The 26,412-nt window shown below is 44.5% G+C and overlaps 1 protein-coding gene and 1 long non-coding RNA gene across 2 annotated transcripts in view; one reads left to right on the top strand and one right to left on the bottom strand.

The window, feature by feature from the left end:
• Nucleotides 1–7,725: 7,725 nt before the first annotated feature.
• Nucleotides 7,726–9,786, bottom strand: LOC143434370 (uncharacterized). The gene is made up of 2 exons (XR_013103836.1): nucleotides 9,416–9,786; nucleotides 7,726–8,220 (listed from the first exon to the last, which is right to left on the bottom strand). It is a non-coding gene; the product is annotated as an uncharacterized LOC143434370 (long non-coding RNA).
• Kctd1 (potassium channel tetramerization domain containing 1) overlaps nucleotides 8,373–26,412 on the top strand; it is a 196,029-nt gene continuing 177,989 nt past the window's right edge. Inside the window, exon 1 of the mRNA XM_076912966.1 lies at nucleotides 8,373–8,634. Coding sequence (XP_076769081.1) covers nucleotides 8,626–8,634 — 9 coding nt within the window. The 5' untranslated portion in view covers nucleotides 8,373–8,625. The remainder of the gene's footprint in view (nucleotides 8,635–26,412) is intronic.

Raw genomic sequence — 26,412 nt, forward strand, 5'->3', positions numbered from 1 at the left:
CCATAGAAACATTTTTTTTTCACTTAACTTTAAAGAAACTACATAGATTCTTGCTTCCATTTGTGATTTTTTTTTATTAAAGTTCTTCCTTCAGCTTGGAGAATAATCTATTTCTTAATTAATGCATTTATTACATTTTACTAAATGGTTTGTGTGTGCATGAGAAAGTGTGTGTGTGTCTCTGTGTGTGTTCTACAGTCGAGCACATTTACCAGTCTTTTAAATAAATTCTGCATTTTTAACTTTAGCATGCTTCCATTGGATACGTTTCACAGGGTTTTTTTTTTTTCCAGGGGTGGAGCAGGAAGAGGTTTTTTAAAAATTGAAATATGACATCCATATCATTAGGGTTTTAAAGTTAGTAATATGCTTAAGGCACATTTTTTATGGTTAGCAAAGCTGAGAGGTTCTGACACCAAAGGGTGCAGGCGGAGATAACTTACATAAATGTATATGGTCCCCCGAGGTGCCACAATTGTATTTCGGGGTTTCTCATGAACAGCCTAGCTTCAGTGAGACAGCCAAGCAAAGCTAAGTGGTTCTGAACCGGATGAACTGTCCATGAGCCGAATTATGGGCAAATGGAAGTAGCCTGGGTGGCAGCCTTGGTCCTATGAGGCGCTGAAACAGGCAGGCAGGAAGCGTGTGAGCGTGTGTGCATCTAATGAAATGCTTATCTTATTAAAAAATGTTTCTTTTAAAACAGCTGCTGCATAACTTGAAAATGGATACCCTAACAGATTACATGGTAGGATCAGAGCATGATAAGCTCTAAAGGCTAGGAAAGGCATATCCATAAACCGGGAGGCAAGACACCAGCGATGGCGCTGAATGATGGGGCTCCTTAGACTGTAGACTCAGCCCCTAATTTCATTTTCCCCTATTTTCAAAACTGCAATGTCTTCTCTCTCTCTCTCTCTCTCTCTCTCTCTCTCTCTCTCTCTCTCTCTCTCTCTCTTTCTTTCTGTAAAGGGGCTTTGTAATTCCTGAAAGGCAAAGGTAGAAAATTATGAAGAAAGAAGTTGTGAAAGAACTCTAGTCAAGTCTTGTTTCTTACTCAAACAATTATACAAAATGCTTAATTAATTGTTTTATGTGCATGAGGCGGTTTTGTCAGAGTGCGGTATGCTCAAAGGAACAGACAGAAAGTATGTTTGCTAGGAAGGAACATCATAAAACCAGGAGCCTCCCACCCTCCTCCCCCTCCCCCCTTGCTCTTCGTTTGTTAACTAGATCTTGTACACAGTCTAGGCTGATCTCAAACTCATATGCCCCTACCTCAGCCTCCTGAGTGCTAGAATTGCTGGGGTGTGCCACTATGTCTGTCATGTCTAGGTTTCTTATGACTAGGATTTACCTCAAGAAGGAGAGTGTTGGGGGCAGGGATCCCATTCAGTCCACACTGCTTTTCTTGTGAAAAAATAAAGGGTCGTTAGGACCTGGAGGTGCCATAATGACATGACAAGAACAACTCTTTCTCTACACCTTTAACTTAAACAGTGGCACTTGCATGAGGACAGGGTTCATTACCCTACAGCTCCTAGAAGCCACCATGATAGTGGTTGCTGCGACTGACTTTGAGTATGCTGTGCTGCTTACAATTCTGAGGAATGTCTACATGTTAATCAACGCAGCCCTTCAAATGGAATTTTCGATTATGTTTCTAAGTTTTATATCTATATATTCATTATATTTATTTATATTTCATGGCTAAGGAAACTAAAGCTCTCTTCACAAGCTAAGGCGGCAGAGTTATGATTGTGATTTAGTTATGAAACTTATTTGCAAGTATTTACTAAAAACAGGTGGTTCTTGGGCAAAGACTTTTATTTTTAAATTGTTTTCCATTTATCTGTGTGTATATGCACGTGTGTGTGCACACATGTGTGCTATGGTCATGTATGGAGGTTAGAGGTCCTTCTACCATATGTGTCCCTGGTACCAAACATGGGCCATCAAAATGTCCTTTATCTGCTCAGTGAGACCTCACTGGTCCTGGCAAAGAATTTTAAAAGCCCATTAAAAAATACACATCCTGGGGTTGGGGATTTAGCTCAGTGGTAGAGCACTTGCCTGGAAAGCACAAGGCCCTGGCTTCGGCCCTCAGCTTAAAAAAGAAACAAACAAACAAAAATCCATCATTTTATTCATCACAGTGATGATCACCATATATCAATTTCTTACATCTTTTTATCTATCATATCTATCTATCTATCTATCTGTCTGTCTGTCTGTCTATCTATCTATCTATCTATCTATCATCTACCTATTTTGAAACAGGGTCTCTCTATATACCCCCGCATGTCCTAGAACTCATTATGAATACCAGGTTAGCATCAAACTCACAGAGATCCCTCTGCTACTGCTGAGATTAAAGGAGTGCACCACCATGTCCAGCCTCTGCTTTCTTTCAAAAAAACATTTCACACAGCAGTCATGGTGAGATTCTGTCTCCTAAATAAATAATTTTATTTCATTATTATCATTATTATTTCACAGTGCTGGAATCGAACTCAAGACTTGTGCCTTCTGGGTTAACACTGTACCACTAAAACACCTCCAGCCCCCTCCCCTTTTAAAAACTTTTTTTTTTTTTTCAGAAAAGGCTTGCTATATAGCCACTCTGGCCTCAAACTCTGGGTAAGCCTCCTGCCTCAGCCTTCTAAGTTCTGAGATTACAGGTACATGACACCTTTCCTGACCACACATCTCCACCTTTGTGGTCAAATATATTTTCCCACTAAGTAGAACTACTATAATCAGTGATTTGACCACAATTTTGTTTGATTTCTTCTTAAATTTTCTTTGTTGCTTTCTAATTTGTGATCATAATGAGTGTTCACATTGGGCAGCCAGAGAAGAAACTTTGACAAAAGGCTACATTGATTTAAGGGCCTCTGGAGGAGGACTTGGTATGTGTTAGAATCACAGACCAGTTGAAAATAACACTCATCAGTAGATCTGCAAGTGACAGAATACCAGCCTTGTCAGAGAGAAGAAATCACCAACTGGTGCATAGCATCCACGGCGAAGCAGAGAGCTATGATGCTTTGCAAAGGCTAATTATAAACAGGTGGTAGCCGAGGCCAAACTCCAGCAATCACAAAACGCATTCTGTTCAGTTCGTTAAGGCTTCTACACAACTCCAGGAAAATGCACATTCCGTAGCGTTACAGGGAGTCTCCGGCTGGCTGATAAAAACCAGGTGATCTGCTTCCCCAACCTCTAACTGACACAAGGAGAGAATATAACTGCGTAATTGCCCTTCCTGTGTGGCAGGACCTCTCCTGGCGTCACAGGTGGAGGCTGCTGAAGCCATGTCGGCAAGATCGTCATCCAGAGACCACACCACTGAGAAAGGCTGGCCATGCAGCCTTAGCTGGTGAGGTCTCAACACACCCAGGTTGAAGCCAAGTTCTGAGGTCTCTCTGCATTTCCTAATAAGAAGTGCCGCTGAAGTGTTCAATTCCATCTGGGTGTCTGGCTGCTTCAGTGGAGGGCTCTTCAATTTCACATTTCATCTCAGCAACTAATGTCCACATCTTGTCAAATCGCCACCAAGAAGGCACCTCAGGGCTGCCCCGGACAAAGCTGCAATGTTCAGCAGGAACTTGCGATTTGAGGGTTCGGTGACTACGAAGCAGCCAAATGATCTGTTCCACAGTAACATGGAGAGGGGGAGGCACATACTCCTGAAAGTACATCTTATTTTCTCTTCCGCAACTACCAGCATGCTCAACTTCTTCAGCCAAACTCCTGGCTACAGTTCATAATGCCCTATCATTGTTTTGTGTGCCTCTCAACACTAGTTGAACTCATTTTGAGCCTGGTATCTTGGATTATTCTCAGAAAGGGTTATGTTTATGCCCCCATTGTTTTTCTCTTTGTATTTTTTATTTGGTTTTACTTTGTGTTTTGAGGCAGCCCAGGCGGGTCTCAAATTCACCCCAGTCCTCTTGGCTTCCTGAGAACTGGCATTGCAGGCATACACCACCACTCTGGCTGTTTTCTCACAGACAAAACCAAGCCATTACTTGTCGCTAGTGTTCGTTAGACTGCTGGTCTCCAATTATTTGTGGATAAGTCAGAGCTTAGAGCTTGAGTGTACTCCTTTTCTTACCTTGTAATTGAAGCACACATGTTCACACACATGTTCACATACACATTGCAAAAAATTCCGAAATGGCTAAAGTTTGATACATGGTATCAATTAGGGGAAAGTATTTTCTTTTCCTCTCCCCTGACCCACCCCTCTCTCTTTTTGAAACAGAATCTCTTTATGTAGACCTGGCTGTCCTGGTGCTCCCTATATGGATGGACCATACTGGCCTAAGAAGTCACAGTGATCCACTTGCCTCTGTCCCTCTGTCCCTCTGTCCCTCTGTCCCTCTGCCCCTCTGCCCCTCTGCCCCTCTGCCCCTCTGCCCCTCTGCCCCTCTGCCCCTCTGCCCCTCTGCCCCTCTGCCCCTCTGCCCCTCAGCCCCTCTACCCCTCTGCCTTTCTGCCACTTGGCCTCTCTGCCCCTGCCCCTGCCCCTGCCCCTGCCCCTGCCCTGAGTGTTGGGATTCAAGGTATGTGATGCACCACCACACCAGTCTAAAAGAGGTATTTTCAAGTCATTTTGTGATTGCAAATATAATTTAAGTTGGCCTCTCATCCTTGGTAAGACAGGGCCCTGGCTTTTCCCATGCTCTTCCATTAATAAGCTGTTTATTCTTTTTAGTAAATGGTCTCCTATAACCCTGGCTGGCCTAGAACTCCCTGAGTTGCCTACAATAACGTGAACTGGTAATTCTACTGCCTCCACCTCCCGAGTGTTGAATCATAGGTTCACTCTCGCGCCACCAGCTCAACGTTAATAGTCTATTTAAAATTTAAAGTTTATCATCTTAACCCTTTGTTTGGAGAGCTTGAAGTTCATTCATCTATTTGTATTGCATGAAACAAAATGCATTTTCAAGATCGTGAAAATGATAATTTTTTTGTAGACTGCCTGACACTAGAATTACCACAAATTTGGCGATCAGCCCAAAGGTTGGATCACCTCATCACACCAATGACCGAATGTTTAAAAAGATCATCTTGGGTCAGAATGATGGTTCAATAGGTTAAAGGTCCTCGATGCCTGAGCATGGTGTCCTGAGTTCAATTCCCATAATCCATGTAAATGTAGAAGTGGGCCAACTCCACATAGTTGTCCTCTAACCTCCACACAAGCACCTCCCCATTCACACACACACACACACACACACACACACACAACTAATAAAAATGAAACCTTTACAAATAGTAGGCAAGACACTTTATTCCCTGCCTTCATCTCTGAATGATGATGATACCCTGGTCTGCAAAGGAGCTTTCAGCTCAAACATTCTAGGATAGCGATGCGTTGTTCTCCAGGTGGCATGTGGGTTTGAGGTTTGGGGGGGGGGTTAGTGTTTCTGTTTCTTAATTAATATTTCCTTGAGGTCATAGCTTCAACAAACAGGTTGAGCATTCTTGATCCAGAAACCCTGAAATGCTGTGCCTCAGTTTCTTTTTCTGTTGCTGTGATAAATGACCATGAAAAAGCAGCAGAAGAAGAAAGGGAGAGCTGGCCTTAGCTCATGGTTCCTGGGTGCAGCACTATCAAAGGGGAGTGGTCACACTGGTGGGAAAGTGAAGCAGTCAACAGATCACACCCACAGGCAGAGCAGAGGAAGAACTAAAGCATGGGCGCCTGCGATCAGTCCCCTTCCCCTGCTTCTACAAGGCTAAGGATCCCTGCCCAGGAAATGTGGCCATCCAGCTTACTGGTCTTCCCATTTCGATGAATGTAATCAAATCGTCATCCATAGTCATGTTCAATCTGATCTAGATAATCTGTCACTGAAAGTCTCTTCCTACAAGATTCTAGATTGCTAAAGTTGACAGTGAAAACTGTCACATGCTCCAAAAGCTGAAACTTTGAGTAGCAGCACTGTGATCGACTGCATAAGTGGAGAACTCCGCGTGGAAAGACTTCGTTTGAGGCTCTAGGTTCTTAACTACATTGTATAATGGCAGGGAGGTCGGTCAGTCGGTATGCTTGCCTTGTAAGAATGAGTGCAGCAGCATGCATGTGAATACCAGAGCTGGGGATGGAGAGACAGAGACAGAGATTGAGAGACAAAGAGACACACTGAGAGATAGAGAGGGAGGGCAAGGCAGACATTCTTGGGGCTTGTTGGTCAGTCAGTCTTGCTGGATCAGTGAGCTTCGGCAAGAGATCCTGTCTAAAAAACTAAAATGGAAAGGAAAGCACTAGATGTTGACCTCTGTGTATGTACAATACATACGTATACATGTATATATGTACACACAAAATATATGTATATATGTATATGCATGTGTATTTGTAAACATAAAATTGCATCTACATACATGTGCATTCACACATGAACACCCCACCCAAATGCGTGTGTGTGTATGAGTGTGTGTGTTTACCTTCAAGCTGTATGTGGAAAGTATTTACATAAGACATAAATGAATATCATGTTCAGTCTTGGGTCCCATCCATTCATGTCTCTCTATGTATGCTTTACTTGAAAATCTGAACTTTCCTGACTCTAAGTGTTTCAGGTAAGAGATACTCACATAAGGATTAAATGACGGGGCTTCTGCTGAGGCCCCGCCTCCTCACTTTTTTTCTATGTTAATGTCATTTGGAAAAGGAAACATTCACTCGTTCTGTTGAATTTAGCTCTTTGTAGTCTCTTTAAACATTTTATTGCAGGTCATAGAACATGTCTACTAAAGAGAATATGCAAAGAGAGCTATAAACCTCTTCTGTGTTGCATTGTGGGATATTTCTGTTTTCTTCTTCCAAGGGCACAATGTTCTCAGAGCAAAATGTCTATGCCCTAATACACTTTCCACACTGAAAATAAAAAGCCACCACTCCCCCTGATTCTTGTTATAACACCAGTCTCTTGGGTCATTACAGCACTGGTTTGTTGGACCATATTAAAAACAAACAAACAAATGAAAAACTTAATCTTTTTTTAATCTTTTTTTTCTGTTGACATTATAACAACTTATTTATCTTAAAGGTAAAATGTTGGGTAAAAAGCACTTCCTGTAAAATGCTGCCAGCTACAAGTATTTGCAAGGCATATCTGGTTCTGTATGGGTTTTCCTGTTTCTGTATCCTTGGCTGTACAACCTGCGCTCTCTCTCTCTCTCTCTCTCTCTCTCTCTCTCTCTCTCTCTCTCTCTGTGTGTGTGTGTGTGTGTGTGTGCATATGTGTTTCTCTCTCACTATGCGTGTATATCCTCTCTCATGAATGTATACATGTATATGTGTATATGCATGCATATATATGAAACATCAACAAAGTCTTTGAATTAACTGTGAAGTGCTCAAAACACATGCCATTTCAAAAAATATCCTGCAAGAATATAACACTAATGGGAAATGAGCCTTGAATTTACAACCAAACATGAACAGAATTAGATAAAGGACAGTCTTCAGCAAAAGTCTTTGAGCAGAGACCTAAAGAAGAAGTCATGGGGGTGGAGGGTGGCTCAGAACTCATAGCTGCAATCTGGGAGCTGTGTTTACCTCAGTCTCCTTGCCTCCATGGAGCCTTTTCCATCAAATAATGGATTTATAACCCCCCCCCCCAAAAGGTACCAGGGGGAGGCAAGCAGAGACAATACAGGGAGTGCGCAAAAGGTTGATCAAATAAACCATAATGGCAGGTATGTTAGGTTTTGTTTTCTTTTAATTTTCCCACTTAAAAAAATGTAGTGTAACTCTTTCAATCTTTTTACAATTCTGCATGGTTGAACATTTGAAATGAGTTTGTGTATCACCCCCAGGCAGTGATTCAGACTTGATTGGGGCAAAGTAGACTGCATGTGCTTTATTTTTACCCACGTCATTTGCAACATTTATGTCGCCAAAGGAACCCAAACCATGCTGTTCGATTGCCAAATTATCACCTAGCCTTTGATCAGACAGGGCGGTGAGCCTCATCAACAAGTTGTGCGACCTTCCTGTAACAGCAACGTCAGGTCAACTCGAGAAAGTGAAGCAGGAGCCCGAAACACAAATAAAAAGAAACAACCAACAATCCTTATAATTATCATCATCTGCTGCGTTTCCCTCTTTTGGCAAAGAAACACTCCATCCATTTGTAGAAATCGCCCGCGGACACGTTACATCAAAACTAATCACAACGATTAAAATCAGCTTTTCTGTGCGAGGGAAGAGTAAAAAGCAAGTTAGAGGCTGGAATGAGACTGTTTTTCCAACAACAAAAAAAATCTGGGAAAATTCGTATATGTATATTTCTCTATAGTCTATGCAAGGCTTTATTTTTTGAAGATCAACTGTGAGCCCTGTGATCGGTTAATTTGATTTAAGTTTTATTTTGGAGATTTGGACTAGAGGTAGAGGCGCGAGCTAATTGTATCCTGATCCTTGCCTTGAGGGGTTTCAAAGCCCTGGAGCAACTCTTCTCTGTATTTTGTTCTGTCTACCTTAGCCAAGCTATTGCATTTCTCTCTGGTGTGGCGAGGCGAGCAGATCGCTGGGAGAGAAATCGGAAAAGGGGGGAGAGGAAAAGGAAAAGGGGACTTGGAGAGAGACTTTGTGCTTCAATGTTTCAGGTAAGATCTGACGGTTTGGGTTTGTTATTATTTGCTAAGGAGGGTATGGCTGGGACTTTGGGCGCAACTCGCTTTTACGCATGTGCCAGGCAAGGGGCGAGAGCGCGGCACACTCGCACACACGCAGCCGGGCGCGGACGGCGACTGGGGATCCGCTCGCACCGGCTGCGGCTCCTCGGTTTTCTTCCTGGCAGAAAGAGCCGAGCGGCGCGGGCGGAGGCGGCGAGCGCCCGGCCGGAGCTCCGCGGGGTCGGAAGGCGGCGCGCGGACAGGGCTGGGGGTCCCCCGCGGCCGGGTGCTGCGTCTCGGAGCTCATCGCCGCGGCTCTCGAACCCCCGGGTCCCGTCCCTGCTCCCGCCAGCCGCGCGCGTCCATTCTTCCCGGGACGCCGCGGGGCTCGGCGCCGATCGCGTGGGGGTGGGGGCCGTCGCCCAGCTCGTAGCCAGCCTTGGCGGCGCCCCCCCGGGACACCCGCTCAAAGACGCCATTGTGGCTGCTGAGCGGATCGGGCCCCCGGGCGCTTTATTTATTTATTTATTTATTTTTCCTTTCCCCTTTCTCCCGGGCTGAGCCCTTTTGTGAGCAGCGGCTGGTGCCCAGAGCCGGCCCCGCATGCCACCCGGGCTGATCCAGATTCGTCGCCTCCTCCCACTCAGGCGCCTTTAAAGCCTTTTCCCATCCCCTCCCATTTCCCCTCCCCCCCTCCTTGGGTGCAAATGTTTCATTTATTTTTAAAAAGCGCCGGTTCCTCTTCCTCCCCACCTCCTCCCCTGGTAGAGACCTAGGCACACGCTCCGGATTAGACGTCTCCTTGGGAGGCGGGCGCGGGCTGGGGACGCTGGGGTTGGGGAAGGCTGCGGCCGCCACAGCTGCAGGTAACGGCGGCTTTTCGGCGAACCTCTCTTCTCCACCGAGCCTGCAGCTCCGAGGCCGGAGCCCGCGTCCTTCCTTCCTCCTCTTCTGGAGTCCACGGTTCCCTTAAAGGGACAGACTTTCGCGGCCGCCACCGGTGTGCGCGGTTGGAACCCGCGCTCCGGGGCGCAGAGGTGGGAGGAAGGGAGGCAGTTTGGCTCCTTTCTGACCTCTTTCCTCCCCATCCCCCAGCCTGCCTCCCCTCCTGATGGAAATATGGAGTGCGCTTCCTCTCCTGCCCCCAAGAGGGACCTGGCTGGAAAATAAAAGAGTCCTCACCTCCAGGAAAAAAAAAAAAGAATGGGGGCGGGTGACGCGTTGTGGTGAACAGCTTCCAAAGTGAGGTGGAGTCCCTGAACACCGAAGTAGGGAAGGGTGAAGCTGTGGGGCGGGAACCTCTTACCTGGATGCCGGCCCGGCTCAGGCGCCTGGCACGCAGCAACTTCCTAGCGATCTCGGGCCGGCAGGGATCGCCTTTGTGCTCTCCAGCACTTCAGCTGTCGTGGAAATGATTTTTCGGTGTTAACACCTTTTTATTGAAACTGCTTCGCGGGCCGGCTGGGCAGGAGCAGACAAAGTTAGCAAAGTTAGGATGGGGCGATCAGCTTTGTACGTCCCCACGTACAAAGAATCGCACAAGGAAACTGTCCAAGACCCTTTAGGCTCTGGCTTCCTAGCTAAGAGGGACACTTCAGAAGATATAAGTAATTTGGTACAAATACTACCGATTAGGATAGAACTGGCTGCTTTCAAGCAAAGCGTTGCCGCCCCCACCCCAGCCTCTGTGTGTGTGTGTGTGTGTGTGTGTGTGTGTGTGTGTGTGTGTCCTTGGTGGCACCCGGGAAGACAACCGTTTGGTGGCACTCGGGGAGACACAACAGTTTAACATACTCATTCTTTAAGAAACGTTCGCCTTCTGTTTTCAATCAACTAAGCTGGCAGCTAGAGATACAAGTTTATTTGAGAATACCCTCTGGGTACCAAGCATGCTTGGATTGTTTTAGCAAATTAAAAATGAGCAAAAGGCTTTTACCTTCTCAGCAGCAGACTCCTTAAGAGACCTCCTGTTTCGTGTGTTATGTGTGTGTGTGTTCCGGGGGGGGGGGGGAACGTTTTCTGTGTGTATCTAAGTGTTTTTAATGTGGAGTTTTGAAAGGCTGATGCCACGGAATGATTCATTAAATCTTGAGTCCACATCAAGGAATCCACCTGCCTGTGTGGGAGGCTGTAAGAGCTAATAGCAATGAGTCCATTTGTCTCCAGGATAACGGGCAAGATGCCGATTTATTCCTTGTGCTTAGATTTCGGTGGCATTTGTCTTAGGAGAAGGGGCTGGTTGTTTAAGAGTCTGTGCCTTTAGCAGTCCTGCTGATGCAGATTGAAAAGAGCTGTGGTGACTTAAGGATGGCAGTAGGTTAAGTGTTCACTAATGTGGTGACAAAGGTGACCCTGGAACTTTAAAACTTCACATCACAGAGAAAACTTCATGGGCTGGGGCTTGTGTGTGTAAGGAGAATGTAACTAACTCGGCAAACCTGCCATAGGTTTGCTTGGAAGACCGCTCAGGATGCATGGAGTATGAAAGATAGCTGGGGGAGGGGGATCTCCACCACAGCGTGCAAAATGACTGCAGTGCTTTTTGCTCTATTAATTATGCCCGAAGCACAATATAAAGTCCTGGAACATACACTAGAGGTCTCTCTTCTAGCTGTGCGATTCTTATGTTTGTGATTCTTTGCTAGAGCTTGTATGGTGGGGTACTCAGTAAAGGCCTGGGTCATAAGTAATTCGACCTTCCTGGTTATTCTTCATATTCTGTTGCGAGGCATTTATTTCAGGGAGACTATTCAGTAATTACTGCCTACTTTATGCTACCCAAGCATTCAGAAAGTAATTACAGTAAGACAGATTTCTACTAACTGTGAAAATGTACTGGTCAGTTAGCATTTGAACATGTATTTTAGGCTTTTCTGCATCAAACTATTTACCCAGTTTTTTTTTTTAAATGCAAATACAGAAGTGAAGGTTGTATCGACTTGAGAGTGTTCTGAAATTAACCTTCCATTTGGCTCTGCGTTTACCACATCACACTTACTTGTACGAATGCTTGGTCTTGACATTTCTAAACTCTGAGTGATTACCATCCTGAGATAGGTTTTTTTTTAAATTTTATTTTATTTTTTATTTTTGCTCTGATCTCCTTTTTGCATCAACTGTGAAGTTACTCAAACAAGGCTTTTAGAAAGCTGCTTCTTAAACTGCATTTTCAAACTTTTTTCAACTATAATTTATCATTTTCCAATAAACAACGCATTTATTCGTCCTCAAGAAAAATATCTTGGGAATGAAAACTTGTGAATGTGAGCATGTGTGCTTATTTGGCGAGCTTACTGGTGGCAGGCTTGAGAAACAATTTGATGTCCCTGGATACAGTTACAGCTCCCTGAGTTCTCATTCATAAAAATGTACCAGATGCAACTAATGCTTTGCTTTTGAGGAGTTTAGTTCGAGAGCTCTGAAAAGAGATTATCTTTTAAGAATCATTTTTTGAGGTCTGTTCATCCAACCAATATGTATTTGTTAGATGCTGGAGCTGCCATGGTGAGGCAAGGCATCCAGAGGCGTGATGGCCCAGAGCTTATGATTACAGAGACAGATTACCTGAATAATTGAACAACTGATAGAAATTAGTGCTTCAAAAGAAAAGGGAAATTTTAGTAGTATGAACCAAGAGGGGCAAAATGGCCAAGACTGGATCAGATTTCTAGAGAAAGCTCGAGAACTTGAGGTCTAAATGTTAGATAGGCAAGTGGACACGCTGGGCTGCATGTGGTTTCAACCCTCAGAGTAACACTAAAGGGTTCGGGGTGGTGGTGAGAAGGCTGGGGAGGAGGCTAGCAGAGCATGGTGAGCTGTGTGCACTGAAAGGACAATTCTGGAAGCATGTGGGCAAAAGATTACCCAGAGCAATGGTGGTAAATATAACCGTGCACTGGCTGTTACAGTAGGTTAGGCAAGAGCACATCAGATGTAGCTAGTGACAGGAGAGCCAGTGACGAAAGGATGTGAGAGCCTCTCAGAAGGTAAACATCCAGGAAAAGTTTGGTTATGGTCACTGAGAGGGGAGGGGAGGGGAGGAGAGGAGAGGAGAGGGGAGGGGAGGGGAGGGGAGGGGAGGGGAGGAGAGGAGAGGAGAGGAGAGGAGAGGAGAGGAGAGGAGAGGAGAGGAGAGGAGAGGAGAGGAGAGGAGAGGAGAGGAGAGGAGAGGAGAGGAGAGGAGAGGTGTTGAGGTTTGGGGCTTGTCGTGATTTGAATGTGTGGCCCCCAGGTGGCACTGACTTTGAAGGTTGTAGAAGCTTTCAGAGGTAGAGCCTTGCTTAAGGAAGTAAATCAGTGAAAATGGGCTTTTTTGAGCTTCGGATCTTGGCCCCACTTCCTATCCACTTTCTACTGCCTGTTCAACCAAGATGTATGGCTGTGGGAAGTACATGGGTACACCCCTGCCACCATAGAGCCATTGCCACCATGCCTTTCCCTCAGATACGGACTGTACCCCTCAAACTATAAGCACCAAGAAACCTTTACTCCATGGCTTAGTTAGGATTTCATTGCTATGCACAGATACCATGGCCAAAGAAACATTGGACATGTTTCTCTTATAAAGGACACCTCTTAATTGGGGCTGGCTTACAGGTTTAGAGGTTCAGTCCATTATCATCAAGGTGGGAGCATGGCAGCATCCATCCAGGCAGGATGAGTTGAGAATTCTACATCTTGTTCCGCAGGCAGCTTGGACAAGGGTTTTAAAGCCCACACCCACAGTGACACATCTACTCCAACAAGGCCACACCTCCAAATAATGCCACTCCCGGGCCAAGCATATACAAACCATCACACTCCCTTAAATTGCTTCTTGCTGTGTGTTTGATCACAGCAAGAAAAGCAATGAATTCAGGGCATGTTAATTAAATAGATACGGTATTTGAAAGGCTGGGTTTGGTATCTTTTGCTACCACCCCTCTAGTTACCCGAAGGAGTGGTGATGAGAAGCCTCATTCACATCCAGTGTATCTAAATTCACAAAGGCAACCATGGCATCTGGTCCGGTCATTCTTCGATTGCTCCATTTGTTCTGCAGTCCTGTGTGGTGCCTGTATCCGTCAGGGCCTCCTCTGCCTGCCCTTCACATCCTGTCCTCCAAGTCCGTTCCTCGGTGAACTGCTCTGTGAGGTCTGTTTAATTAGCTCCTGATAAGCTGGAAGTCACCATTGAGAGATGCTTTTGGAACAAAATCAGGTGTGTGCCTTATAACATACATGAATTGTGTCAGGAGTATCATAAAATCAGTGGTGTGGCCACTGGCAAGTTGCCAGTACTTCTATAAATAACTTCTCACCCATGTGCCTGTAAGTAAGTCTAATTCGATCCATTGGGTCATTTAAAATGGCTTAAACATAGAAGAGGGACTGGATGGGAAGAGGAAGAAGTGGGCAGGGGTGGGGGTGGGGGAACAAAGAGAGGAAATGGGGTAAATAAACACATTTTGTTCATGTGTGAAATCTGTTATTGTGCACAATAAACATATACTAACAATGTTTAAAAATATAAAGGTGTTAAATTACTTGAAAAAGATGAGTGTTTGGTGTCTGGAGAGATGGCTCATGGTTAAGACTGCTTACTGCTTTTGCAGAGGACCTGGGTTTGATTTCCAACACTTACATGGTAGCTCAAAATGGCTTGTAATGTCTGGCTTCTGTGAGTTCCTGCATTGTAAGTGGTCCATATAAACTGTACTGGGCAAAGCACACATACATATAAGTAAAAAATGAATAAATATTTTTTTTTAAAAATTAACTGTTCAGCTCTGCCTTTTAAAGGCATTTGTATACAAGTAAGATAATCATTCCATTCAAAAAGACAAAAAAAAAAAATTTTAAAAATTTAAAAAAGACAAAGAAAATTTGTAAAGAAATAAGTAGCCCTTAGATTGTTCCCTACCTAGACATTTTTGTATATCTGACCTTTGTATACATGTGCCATATTTAGTGTCTTATTGCTATAAAGAGATGCCATGACCACAGCAACTCTGATAAAAGAAAACGTTTAATTGGGGGTTGCTCACAGTTTCAGAGGTTTAGTCAGCATGTCAGAAAGCATGGCAGCATGCAGGCAGACATGGTGCTGGAGAGGCAGCTGAGAGTTTACATCTGGATCCAGAGGCAGCAGGAAGAGAGAGACAATGGACCTGGCTTGGGCTTCTGAAACCCCAAGCCCCACCTCCAGTGACACACTTGCCCCAGCAAGGCCACACCTCCTCATCCCTGTCAAGCAGTGCCACTCCCTAATGACCAAGCAACCACATCTATGAGGAGATGCCTAATTCAAGGCTGCAGGGCTGTTTAAGGGGCAGCTAACCAGAAAGTACAGAAATCAGGACTAGGGCCAGAGGACAGGTACAACTTACAAAGGTAACAATAACTCTCTTCAACTACCTAGACCCACCTCCTGAGCAACCCACAGTCTCCCAGAATGCCTCTACCCACTGGAGAACTAACATCCAAACCATGAGCCAGTTGAGGAACATCTTAAACTTAAACCATAATGATCCCTAAGACATCTGGACCTCTCTCTACTGCTCCTGGGCTAGCCTGGTCTCCATGTGGCCTTCTCGTATCTCTTTATAAGTGAGTGCTTTGGAACTTCTGATATCTTGTTTCTTCTTTTAATTTGTTCTTATTTCTCAAAAAAAACGTATTCCTCAATGTCTAGATTCACAAAAAATGTAGACTAGCTTGGAAGTCATTTTGTCTAGCATGTAATTCACCACCAAGCAGCACTAACTACTGATTGTTGGTTAATTTTTAAATAATCTGGAATTGGGCATTTAGTGGTTTTTGCTTTCAACATTGAAATTTATTAGAAAGGGAATTTCCATTAAAGAAGCCCGTCATAAATCTTTTATAATAGTATTTTCTTTCTCTGGTTGTACTTCTTCCAGAAAATTCCAGGCTGGGGAACCTTCCAGAAAACTGAGGCTTCGGTTATTTCCAGGAAACAATGTGAATACCATTCTCTTCATGGGACTTTGATACACAAATGGAGCCCTAATGCATTTTTTTTTTCTGATGGTTCTCATGTAGGTAGTCTTGCAGGAATGTGGGTCAGGCTCTGATTAGATAAATGCCCCTCCCTTTCAGCCATATCACTTGGGGTTCTTCTCTCTCCAACCTGCCGTGTGTGGTTTCTGAGACAACAAGCAATATCAAATACCTCATGGCACCCCCTGTTGGAGGAGCCACCCCACTTCTGGCTGCTCAAACCTTCAGTGTGCTTGCATTCCTCTGTGTGGAGGAGTGGGATACCTTACAGAGATTTTTAAACAGAGTTTCACAAGTCAATGACTCTAAGTGACCCCATTGACAAACAAACAAACACTATCAAACACTATCCAAAGGCTGTCTCCAGCATTTGTGGGGAGTGTTCGTTTTATAAGGATGCTTTCAGCCTGTTTTCTATTTCCAGCATTCATTACCATAACTTTACACACACACACACACACACACACACACACACACACAAAACTGTTGGGTCGTGGGCATGGAAGAGTACATAACTTAAGATTATAACTATGCATTAACTTAGGTTATAAAAGTTGGTTATATGGGAAATTCAAGGCAAGTAAGATTGTTTTTTACACTGTTCTCTTAAAAGCAGATTAAATAAACAGGCTTAGTATGTAACAGGACAGCAGTCTTAAGTGACTTTAAGGTATATAATTAACTTTGGCTATGGGGTCCAGTCCCTTCGAATGTAACAGGTATTTTTATAATAACACATCACCATAGCCCAACCTTCAACATTAATCTCATTGTTCCACGAACATTCCTAGCTCACTATTTATTTAATCAGGTTACTCCAAGTAAGGTTTTTTGTTTTGTTTTTTGTTTGTTTGGTTTTTTTTTTTTGAGATGGAGCATTTGTCTGCTTAGCATTAAAGTCGGGAAGATCCTTTTGTCTCTGCTACCACACCTTGTTCTGAACATCTTTCATAAGCGCATTGCTAACTGTCCTGCACTGCCCCATTCCCCAGCCTCTCCCTTCCCCCACCTCCCTCCCACTACTTCCCCATTCATAAGAGAAAAAAAAAGGAAGGAATAAACATGGTTTGAGGGACGAAGAGATGGCTCTATGTGTAAAGGTGCTTTCTGAACAAGCATGAGAACCCGAGTTTGGGTTCCCAGAACCCACAAAAAAGGTCCGGTGTGGTGCGAACCTGTGACTCTAGCAGTGGGGATCTAGGGAGGTGGAGGCAGATGCTGGGAGCTCACTGGCCAGCCAATCTAGCCAAAACAGCAAGTTTCAGATTTAGTGGGAGATCTTGTCTCAGAAACTAAACCATTGAGGTAGAGACCAGCTAACACCCTCTGGCCTTCACACAAGTCTAAGCACATACACACACCAGTGTATGCAACCCTTACATACAAGTACACAGCAAAGTGGTTTGAGATTGTTGCCACCAGAACATCCCCACCAGAGAACTCCTGCTAAGCAAAGTGTATTTTCAGAATACTCTTGTCATGTCAATCAAAATGTCGCTTTGTTTTCTACTCAGAGAGAGCTGACTGAAATTCAGGCCGTCCCTGCTGCTGAGACAGCCTGCTGCTAGGGAAAGCCTTCTGAACTGAAAAAAATGTTAACTGCACAGGTTTCAAAGGCTCTCAAGAGGCAGGGATGCCCTTCCTGAATGGATCCTTCCTAGGCATCTGATGTCATCCTCTCTTAATATTTGCGTAGTAATTTCATTTTGCTGACAATCTGCAGCTAATGGTACAGAAGATGCATGCAAAAGTCAAGTCTAAAAGTCTCCGAAAGAAATAAAAGACTACGTTGGCTCAGGGCATTGACCATTCTCCCTAAAACATGCCCACTCCACGATCCTGTGTTCACACCTGCCTCTGTCAGTTTCTCACTGTCACGCCTTGATGGACTTCATTCTTCTAAGCTTGGGCGTTCAGAACTATAAAGGAGATGGCAGTAACTTCGGCCCTGTGACTGGGGTCACAGCTTGGGATGATTATAAATGAGACAGCAATAGCCTGAGGACTATTCTGAGAGTTAAGTGGGGTGTATATGTCCAGCATATACTGGCCCTCAGAAGATAGAGCATTCTATTATTAAGAATAGAGACTGTTTATTTTTCCTTGCCTCTTTAGTTCCTTTAGTTAGGTTGGGTTTTATTTTGAATATTCATTTTCACTGTGTATTTACATGTGTTGTTGTGTATACATGCCCACAGAGGTCAGAAGAGGGTTTCAGACCTCCAGGAGCTAGAGTTACAGGCAGTAATAAGCTGTCCACCCATGGGTGAGGGGAGCCAAACTCTGGTCCTCTGGGAGAGCAGCAAGTGCTCCTAACTTCCCAGCTCCTGTCTTTTGCTGTTCCTTTCAATGTTTTACTTTTATTTGTGTGTGTGTGTGCGCGCGTGCGTGCATGCTTGCGTGTGTGTGTGTGTGTGTGTGTGTGTGTGTGTGTGTGTATGCCTGCATTCGTGTATATGCACTATGTGTGTATCTGGTACTCTGGGGCCGAAAGAACCTGTCAAATCCCCTGCCAAGTCCCCTGGAACTGAAGTCACAAGTCGTTACAAGCCTTCCTTTTGGTACTGAAAACCAAACCCAGATCTTCAGCAAGGACAGCAAGTGTTCCTAGCTGTCTCTCCAGCCCCTGAGTTTTTGTTTTTCTTCTGTTCTGTTTTGTTTTTCCTCTTCTTTTTGAGTCATGGTCTCATGTAGCTCAGGCTGGCTCCAACTTGCTACTAGTCAAGGTTGGCCTTGAACTCCTGATCATCCTTCTTCTGCCTCCCAAGTTCTGGGATTACCTATGTTGGCTGCTGTACTCAGTTTTTAGGGCATGCAGTGTAAGTGCTCACTAATTAATTCTTGGATACATGAACACAGAATACAACACCAGGTTCTGCCTTTGCCTTCCCATAAGTCCCCCTGACCTGATTGTTATAGATTTTTTTTTTCTAACTAACTAGATCAATTATTTGAGACAAACTTCGATCTAGGAACTTTCCTTCAAAGATGGTCCTCTTTTACTTTTCCTTTTCCTTTTGTTTTGCTTTAAAGATGGGGGTTTCCTGTAGCTCAAGTTGCTCTGGAGTTTGATATGTAGCTAATGATAACCTTGAATTTCATCTCATCCTGCTTTCTCACCTCCTGGGTGCTAGGATTACAGGTGTGCCACCGCAAGTTTTAGCAGCGTGGGAGACTGAGCCCAGGGCTTTCTGCACGCTAGACTACACTCCTCGTGCCCTTTTACTTCTTGATTGCTCACAAGAAATTCCTCCTAGGAATAGAATTACAAATGTTGTAAGTGTTGTAGGGTTTCAAAATACTGCAGACATGTAGAGCTGGTCTTGGAAGACTGGCAAGTACGCCGCCCCATTCTGACCCCACCCTAGGAATCAGAAGAGTCTTACTCAGCAGAGCAGCTCTGGAGCTCGTGCGATGCCCATTCCATCCAGCAGATGGCAGTGACGCACACTCCTGGTCTCTGCAAGCCTCTGGTCTTTTACTTTCTGGCATTGTCCCACTTTCTGAGAAGCTAGATTGAGCCAACTTTTAAAACCTGCCTTGGCTCCTTCACGGAAACTACTGCGGCTCGAAGGGCCAGCTGGAGGCAGCAGCACCTCCAAGTAGCCCATTTTCTCTTAGGCAGTGGGCCAGGGAGGAGAGATAAAGTATGTATAGTTTGTTAGCACCCACTGATTGTGATTTCCCAGGGATTGGAATTATGGTGTGTGTGTGTGTGTGTGTGTGTGTGTGTGTGTGTGTGTTCTTGAGTGCCTAGTTAAATCAATAAAGAAAAGTGTTTTTATTCCCTAACATCAGCCAGATTATCACAAGCTCGGTTGAAAGGGCTTGAAGTCAATTAGTCATCAGAAATCTGGAATTTAGTAAAGATGATAACTCAGTTTGAAGTATTCATGTGCCACCATAAAGGCACATAAAGTGCTATGCGTTGCTGTTTGTAGTTCTGTCTTGTAGTTACTGACTTGCTTTTCTAGTTGCTTGGAACTCCGAGTTCACTGTTAAGCCGGTAACTGTAAATCTGTCTTCATTAAGTCCTTTCTCAGAATTAAGATACTAATTCTCCCTAGCCACTCTGTAAAATGGGTGAAACATGTATGCCTTGACCTATAAAAAGCACAAGAAGTTACTTCAGGGCGGCTGGGGAATGTTGCTTTGTGGTAGGTTTGCCTTGCATACAGGAACTCAAAAATTGAATCCCCTGATCATCATAAACCAGAGATGGTGGCCCAGCCCTGAAATCGAAGCATTCAGGAAGTGGAGGCAGGAGAATTAGAACTTCTAGGTCATCTTTGGCTACATAGGGAATTTGAGCCACCCTGAGGTGCAGCGACTCCATAGTGGGTAAGGGAGAGAGAACATTTCAAAAGAAGTATAAACACATTGTCTGTAATTCATCCTCAGACACTAGAAAACAAATAAACAACAATCCTACTGTACAATAAAGCACTAAGCTGTGGGTCCCATGGTAGCTGTGGCCTTGATTTAGAAATAAGAGGGTATGGGATTTTGTTCTAGATGTATGTGACAAAATTTTAATGGGGAGTGGGAGTCTTTAGACATTCATAGCCTTTCAGCCATTTTCAGAAACATGAAATATTATCAAAGGCTCTCCATGGTTCTGCTCCCATTGGTGGCTCTTTCTTCTCCCGAGGCTTGTCATTCATTTCCCAAGGAGGTAGAAATGGCCAGATGACTTGCTGAATCTTTCTTTCTTTCCTTTCTATATAGTCAAAGATGACTGAACTTCTGATCCTCCTGCTTCCACCTTCCAAGTCTTTGGACTTCAGGGACACTGCCTCATGCACATGCCAGCATGCATGAGGGACAGCTGCTAAAACAATGTTTTTGCAAAAGGCAATACACTGTGGTTAAAGGAAGTCATGTTGCTGTTTGTAACAACTTAGCCCTTCCTTGAGCCAGACTTGAGCTTGGGACAAGGGACACAGGCCTTGGGACATGGAGGCAGGAGGATCTGAGCTCAAGGCCAGCCTGTACTACATTTATCAAAACCCCTCTCAAAAATAAACAGAGCGATAAACCAAATGCCCTTTGAAGTCTGGGAGGCAAAGCTGGTGTTGGGAGCTGAACTTTCATGGGTTTGAACTCTGCAGCCTGTGGTGTCATCAAATAAAGTGGTTAGACACATCAGTCTCTAAAGGAAAGCCAGAATTTCAGGATTAAATCTTCTTTTTTTGGTGGCTCTAATATTTCAGAGATCTGAAGAATAGATAGATGATGAATCATTCCGTGGTTGCATAAGTCACTCTGGCTATATAAGAAGCAGGTAGTCTTCTGAAGGAAAACCAGATCTTGATCTAACTTTACCCAGTTCACCTATCACAGCTGAGCAGGAAGAACCATGAGAGTTCGTGACCCAGTGGAATCATGGGTACTCTGGCAGTCATGTATGTTGGTAGGAGATGAGTCAGAACTGGAAACTCGAAATGGAAGGGGAGTGCTACAGGCACTCACCTGAAGCAACCAGGGCTATTTCCAGTCATTTTCCCCTTGTGTTTATAAAAATCATTCACAATGCCTTTGCTTCTGGTGAATCATTGCGTTCAAATGCATTAGAAACTATGGGTAGTTCTAGCTGAAGCTCAGAGCATATAAAAAGCTCAACCAATTTCATTCTGCGTAATTATTCAAAGTTCTTCCATGGTCATTCCTCCAACTTAAAGAAAGTGTGAGCCAAAATGTATTTCTGAACTCAGAGAAATGGTTCATGCAATAAAGGTACCTGCCACCAAGGCTAATAACCCGAGTTCAATTCCCAGCACCCACTTGGTGGATGGGGAGAACAACCAGAGTTGTCCTCTGAACTTTAGATCCTGCACACACTCGCTTGTGCCTGCACACACACCTTAAGTATATCGAATGTAATACAATTTAAATGCATTTCAGACTTCAGACATAGATTCAGATTTTGCTTTTGAAAATGTACTCCTAGATTTTTTTTTCTTTCTTTGTACAATTGCAATATTCATGTACTTCAGTTATTTTTGACAACTCTTCTGCAAACTACAGATGCTGGGGAAGAACAGTTCTAAATTACCCCACTACAGAGTAAGACAGAGAATTTTGCTTTTTAACATCTGAGAAAAAAAATGATCTCTTCTGCTAAGTTTTTGTGTTACCTCACTCTCCTTATGAAGATAGGCAAAAAATACTTCTAAGCTGGTTGATCGGTTGATGAATAAAGCTCTTCGTATATAATTGTTTCTGGTTGTTCAAGAGCCATTAATGGAGTTTACAAATATTCTGTCTCCCAGGACTGGGGTGTAGTTCAGTTGGTAGAGTCCTTGCCTAATATCTGGGAAGCCCTGGGTTCATGCCCTAAAAAGGCATAAACTGAGACACTATAGTAGATGCCCTTTTAAAATCCCTGTGCTTTGGCGCTCGAAATAGGGGTTCAGGTCATCCTTGGCTGCATAGTGAGCTCAAGGTTAGTTAGCATGAGACCCAGGGATTTGCCACAGACTCACAATCTTCTTGTTTCACCTCAGCAGTTATAAAACCTGACCTCAGAGTCATCTTGACTTAGCCAACCATTTAGCAAAATCGTTGCTGCATTTGAGTATGAATTATCATCCTGTAACTGGGTGGCTCTCAAACCCCAGTGTGCACCAGAGTAGCCTAGGGAGCCCCTGAAAAGCTGGTTCCTGGCTCCACTCCCAGTTTCTGGGTAGGTGTAGAGGGAGGCTTGAGAGTCTACATCTCAAACAGACTCTGGTGAGCACTGGCCTCTATTGTTCCTTGAACCTCACTCTCAGAACACGTGTTCTAAGGGCTGAGGAGATGGCTCAGTGGTCAAGAGCCCTGGCTGCTGTTCCAGAGGATGGGTATGATTCTCAGCACCTCCATGGAGGCTTACAGCCATGTGTAATTCCAGTCCCAGGGGATCTGACACCTTTTTCTGACCTCTACGGCTAGGCTCTGCACCCTTATGGGGCATACACACACACAGGTACAATAGGCATAGACATAAAATAATTTTTTAAAAGAGAGCGTCTATCCTCCAGGACAATAAACCCTAGAGATGTTCCCTGGAGGACATAAAACAGGATCTGCCAGCCAGACACTTTTGGGAAACACTACACACTGTCTCCTTTGCACTGTTTTTAATGCGTTTTTAAAGTTTCTGGAAGGTGTGTAATATGCAGAGGCAATGTTCTAACTTGGTGTTTTTCAAAGGCCTGCGACTGTAGGGCTCCTTATTCTCTCTTGCTACCCATTAACTCAGAATCATTCTTTCTGGAACACAACAGCTAAGGCCGACTCATGTCACAGTGCCCCTGAGAACTAGTCCCTCTGACTTCCGCCTTAGGTGACCACCCACAGTCAGTGAGGCCAGTGGGGCATGTCTGTCACTAGCCACTGTCACTGCCTCTCAGCTGTCTGCCCCACAGCACTCATCTTTAGACCAGACTGTATGATTCGCCCAGTTCCCACCAAGCAAGCAACTTTTTCACCTCAGGCCACCTATAATCCCTTCTCTTGCCCCTCGAGTCCCTCCCTCCCTGCTCTGTTCCTGCTCCCTCCTTACTCAGCCATGTCTTCAACAGCTCCTCTCATTCCCCCACTTCCTGGACCTCTCTGTCCTTCTTGGCTTTCGGAGGCTCGCTTTTCATCTTAGGGCCATGAGTGGTGACTTCAGGTTGTCACATAATTCTTCTAATTGGTGCCATTAAAAAAAAAAAAAAAATCACCTGATCCTGGCTGACAAAATGGGTCTGTGGGAAAAGGAACTTAACACTGCACCCGAGGGCCTGAGTTCAATCCTGGGGAACTGGAAAAAGGAAGGAGTCCACTCCGGCACATTGTCCTCTGACACATATGTGTGTGCTGTGGTATGTGCACCCTACCTTTTACAATAAATGAGTAAATAAATAATGATAGATAGACAGATGTAAGTTTAAACATGTTTTTAAATCATCTATTTATTTAGATATGGTGTGTATTATTCTGTGTATTATTTTTTGTTTTGTTTGGTTCAGTTTCTTGTTTTTGATTTTGTTTTGTTTTTTTTGTTTTGCTGTGCCAGGCACTACCCTACATCTTGCCAAATAGTGAGGAGCCAGGCAAGAGTGATCCAGGGTCTCATTTTCATTCTTGGGGTAACAGGATAAGAAGTTAATCAAGGGCTGGGGAAGGCCCAATGGGTAAAGTGCAGGCATGAGAAACTGAGTTTGATTTTCAGCACTGATATGAAACCCCAACCATGGTGGTACATACTGTTACCGCAGTGCTGGGGAGATGAGGCAGGAGGACATCCAGAACTCACTGGCCAACCAGTCTAGCCAAATAGAAGGGCTCCAGGCCACTGACAGGTGCTGTCTCAAAAGGAAGGTGGACAGTGACTAAGGAAGACAGTCAAGGACGACCACTGGCTCACACACTATGTTAGTGTACACACACATGCACCCTTAGGAACATCTATACAGGCATACACGCAAAGAGGTTAACTGCATATAATTAACTGCTATGGAACAATTAAAGCAGGTGATTGGATGAAGCCTTTGTGAAGAAGTGGCACCCAAGCCAGGCTCTGGATGGTATTACTGTCGCTAGGCATAGCTAATTCCTAGGTACTGCTTGTGCTTGGCAGGCCCCTCCCACTGTCCTACCTCATTCTTCATGGGGAGGTTCTGAAATCAAAATCCCCTTCCTCTCTTCAGTGGCCTTTGACCCTGGCTTACAACTGCAAAACAATCGGTATGTCAGTGTGTCTACCAACTCTCAAATGTTTCATCTTTAAGCCCTAGGGAGGCTATATTTGGAGATCCGGCCTTTGGGCATATAATTAAGGGCAAATAAAGTCATGGGGACCTATAGTCTTTAACTAGGTCAGGTTAGCATCCTTCCAACAAGAAACATCAGGGACCTGTCTTCTCTGCTTTTGCATCAAGAGATGGCATTAGTTAAGACATTGCTGTAACAAAATACATGACAAATACAACTTAAGGTTAAAAAAAAAGATATCAGCACAAGAAGACAGCTCATCAGTACAGGGCAGGCTGGAGTGGGAGGGGCTTGGCCTGTGCAGGCAGGCAGTGGGAGGGGCTTGGCCTGTGCAGGCAGGCAGTGGGAGGGGCTTGGCCTGTGCAGGCAGGCAGTGGGAGGTCATGCTTCACTTGGTCTCAGGAAGCTCAGAGCACCGAATGCCACTGCTGACTGGCTCTTTCCTCTTTTTACTTAGACTGAGACCTCAGCCCACAGGTGAGTCCTACCCATATGCGGGTTGGGTCTTTCCACATCAGTTAACCCCCTCTGGAAACAGCCACAGATACCTAGACCCAGGTCTCCAGTCAGTAAAGATTACCCTTTATGGAGACTGCTAAGTGGACAGCAAGCAGGTGGCTGTCTGTACACCAGGGAAAGAACCATCATTCAACTGGAATTGGCCAGCACCTTGATCTTGAACTTTCTGGCCTCCAGATCCATGTGAAATATATTTGCTGTTTAAAGGCAACTTGTCTGAAAGTATTTTATAATAGAACCGAGTCTAAATGAAACATACACTTTAAAAAAACAAGACAGTAACACACACATGTGCACACACATACATACACACACAAATATGCACACATGAATATGCACACGCACACACACATGCACAAACACACTTGCACACACATGTCTCAGGCTTCCCTCCCTCTGCCTCTTATTTCCTGCAGAGTGGACTTTTCAGATCATCTTTTGGGTTCTGGTAGCACAGCCGAGTGGAACAGGATCAGAAACATGGCTGACGTGTGTTCCAAAGGGCTTTCATTTCTCTAGGGTGGAAATCTCTGTGGCCCTCCAGAATTTCATGCTCTTTGATTGGCTTTGAAGACCAATTTTTGTCTCTACTTGTCATCGACTCTCAGACTATTTTCTGATGTGCTGTTTTTTTTTTTCTTTAACTGAATGTATTTTCTCTAAGCGATTTTAAAATGGGAACCTATCACTGAATTTCACATTATTCCACATCTGTAGCATTGGTTGCCACTTTGCAACTGAAGCAGAAAGACAAGTTTGGAACCAAAATTGGAAAGATAGTTTAAGAAAATGTTTCCTCCTAGATTCTCCTATCCATCTTCTCTCTGTCCTGTCTCTGTCTCTCTCTGTCTCTCTCTGTCTCTCTCTGTCTCTCTCTCTGTCTCTCTCTCTTTCTCTCTCTCTGTCTCTCTCTCTCTGTCTCTGTCTCTGTCTCTCTCTGTGTGTGTGTTTATGTGTGTATGTGTGATTCCTCAAGGTTTACATAAGAAATTGGAATCCCAACATTGTTTATTCCGTGGAATACTGTCCCAGGACATACTTGTTTATCTATAGGATAAACCTCACCAGTCCCCCAGTCAACCTGTGACAGCCAAATGCTGGGCACTGTCTATGGGAGCAGTGACAACAGGTAGAGATAAGATGATAAAACATTGACTTCTGCTGCCACGGGTAACTTACAGCTCCCGTGTTGGTCATGTGGAAGTCCTGGCTCTGTCCCCAGCACTCCCATAGGGAAACACCCTGTTGGCATCATCCATGGTGAACCAAAGGCAAGGCCAGCGTTTGTGTACGGGAAAAGCAGCTGCCAGGGCAGGAGGAGAAGCAAAGCTACACCCAGAAAGCACGCTGTGCCTGGCTGGTGGTACATGCTCAGACAACTGAAGCAATGTCAGTCGAACCATTGTGAGATACTTGCATACACACTCATGTACACATATGCACATGTATATGAGTGATTGTCATATCTGCACACACTCATGTACACATATGCACATGTATATAAGTG

This window comes from Arvicanthis niloticus, chromosome 14 (assembly GCF_011762505.2).
Source record: "Arvicanthis niloticus isolate mArvNil1 chromosome 14, mArvNil1.pat.X, whole genome shotgun sequence".
NCBI classification, from domain to species: domain Eukaryota; kingdom Metazoa; phylum Chordata; class Mammalia; order Rodentia; family Muridae; genus Arvicanthis; species Arvicanthis niloticus.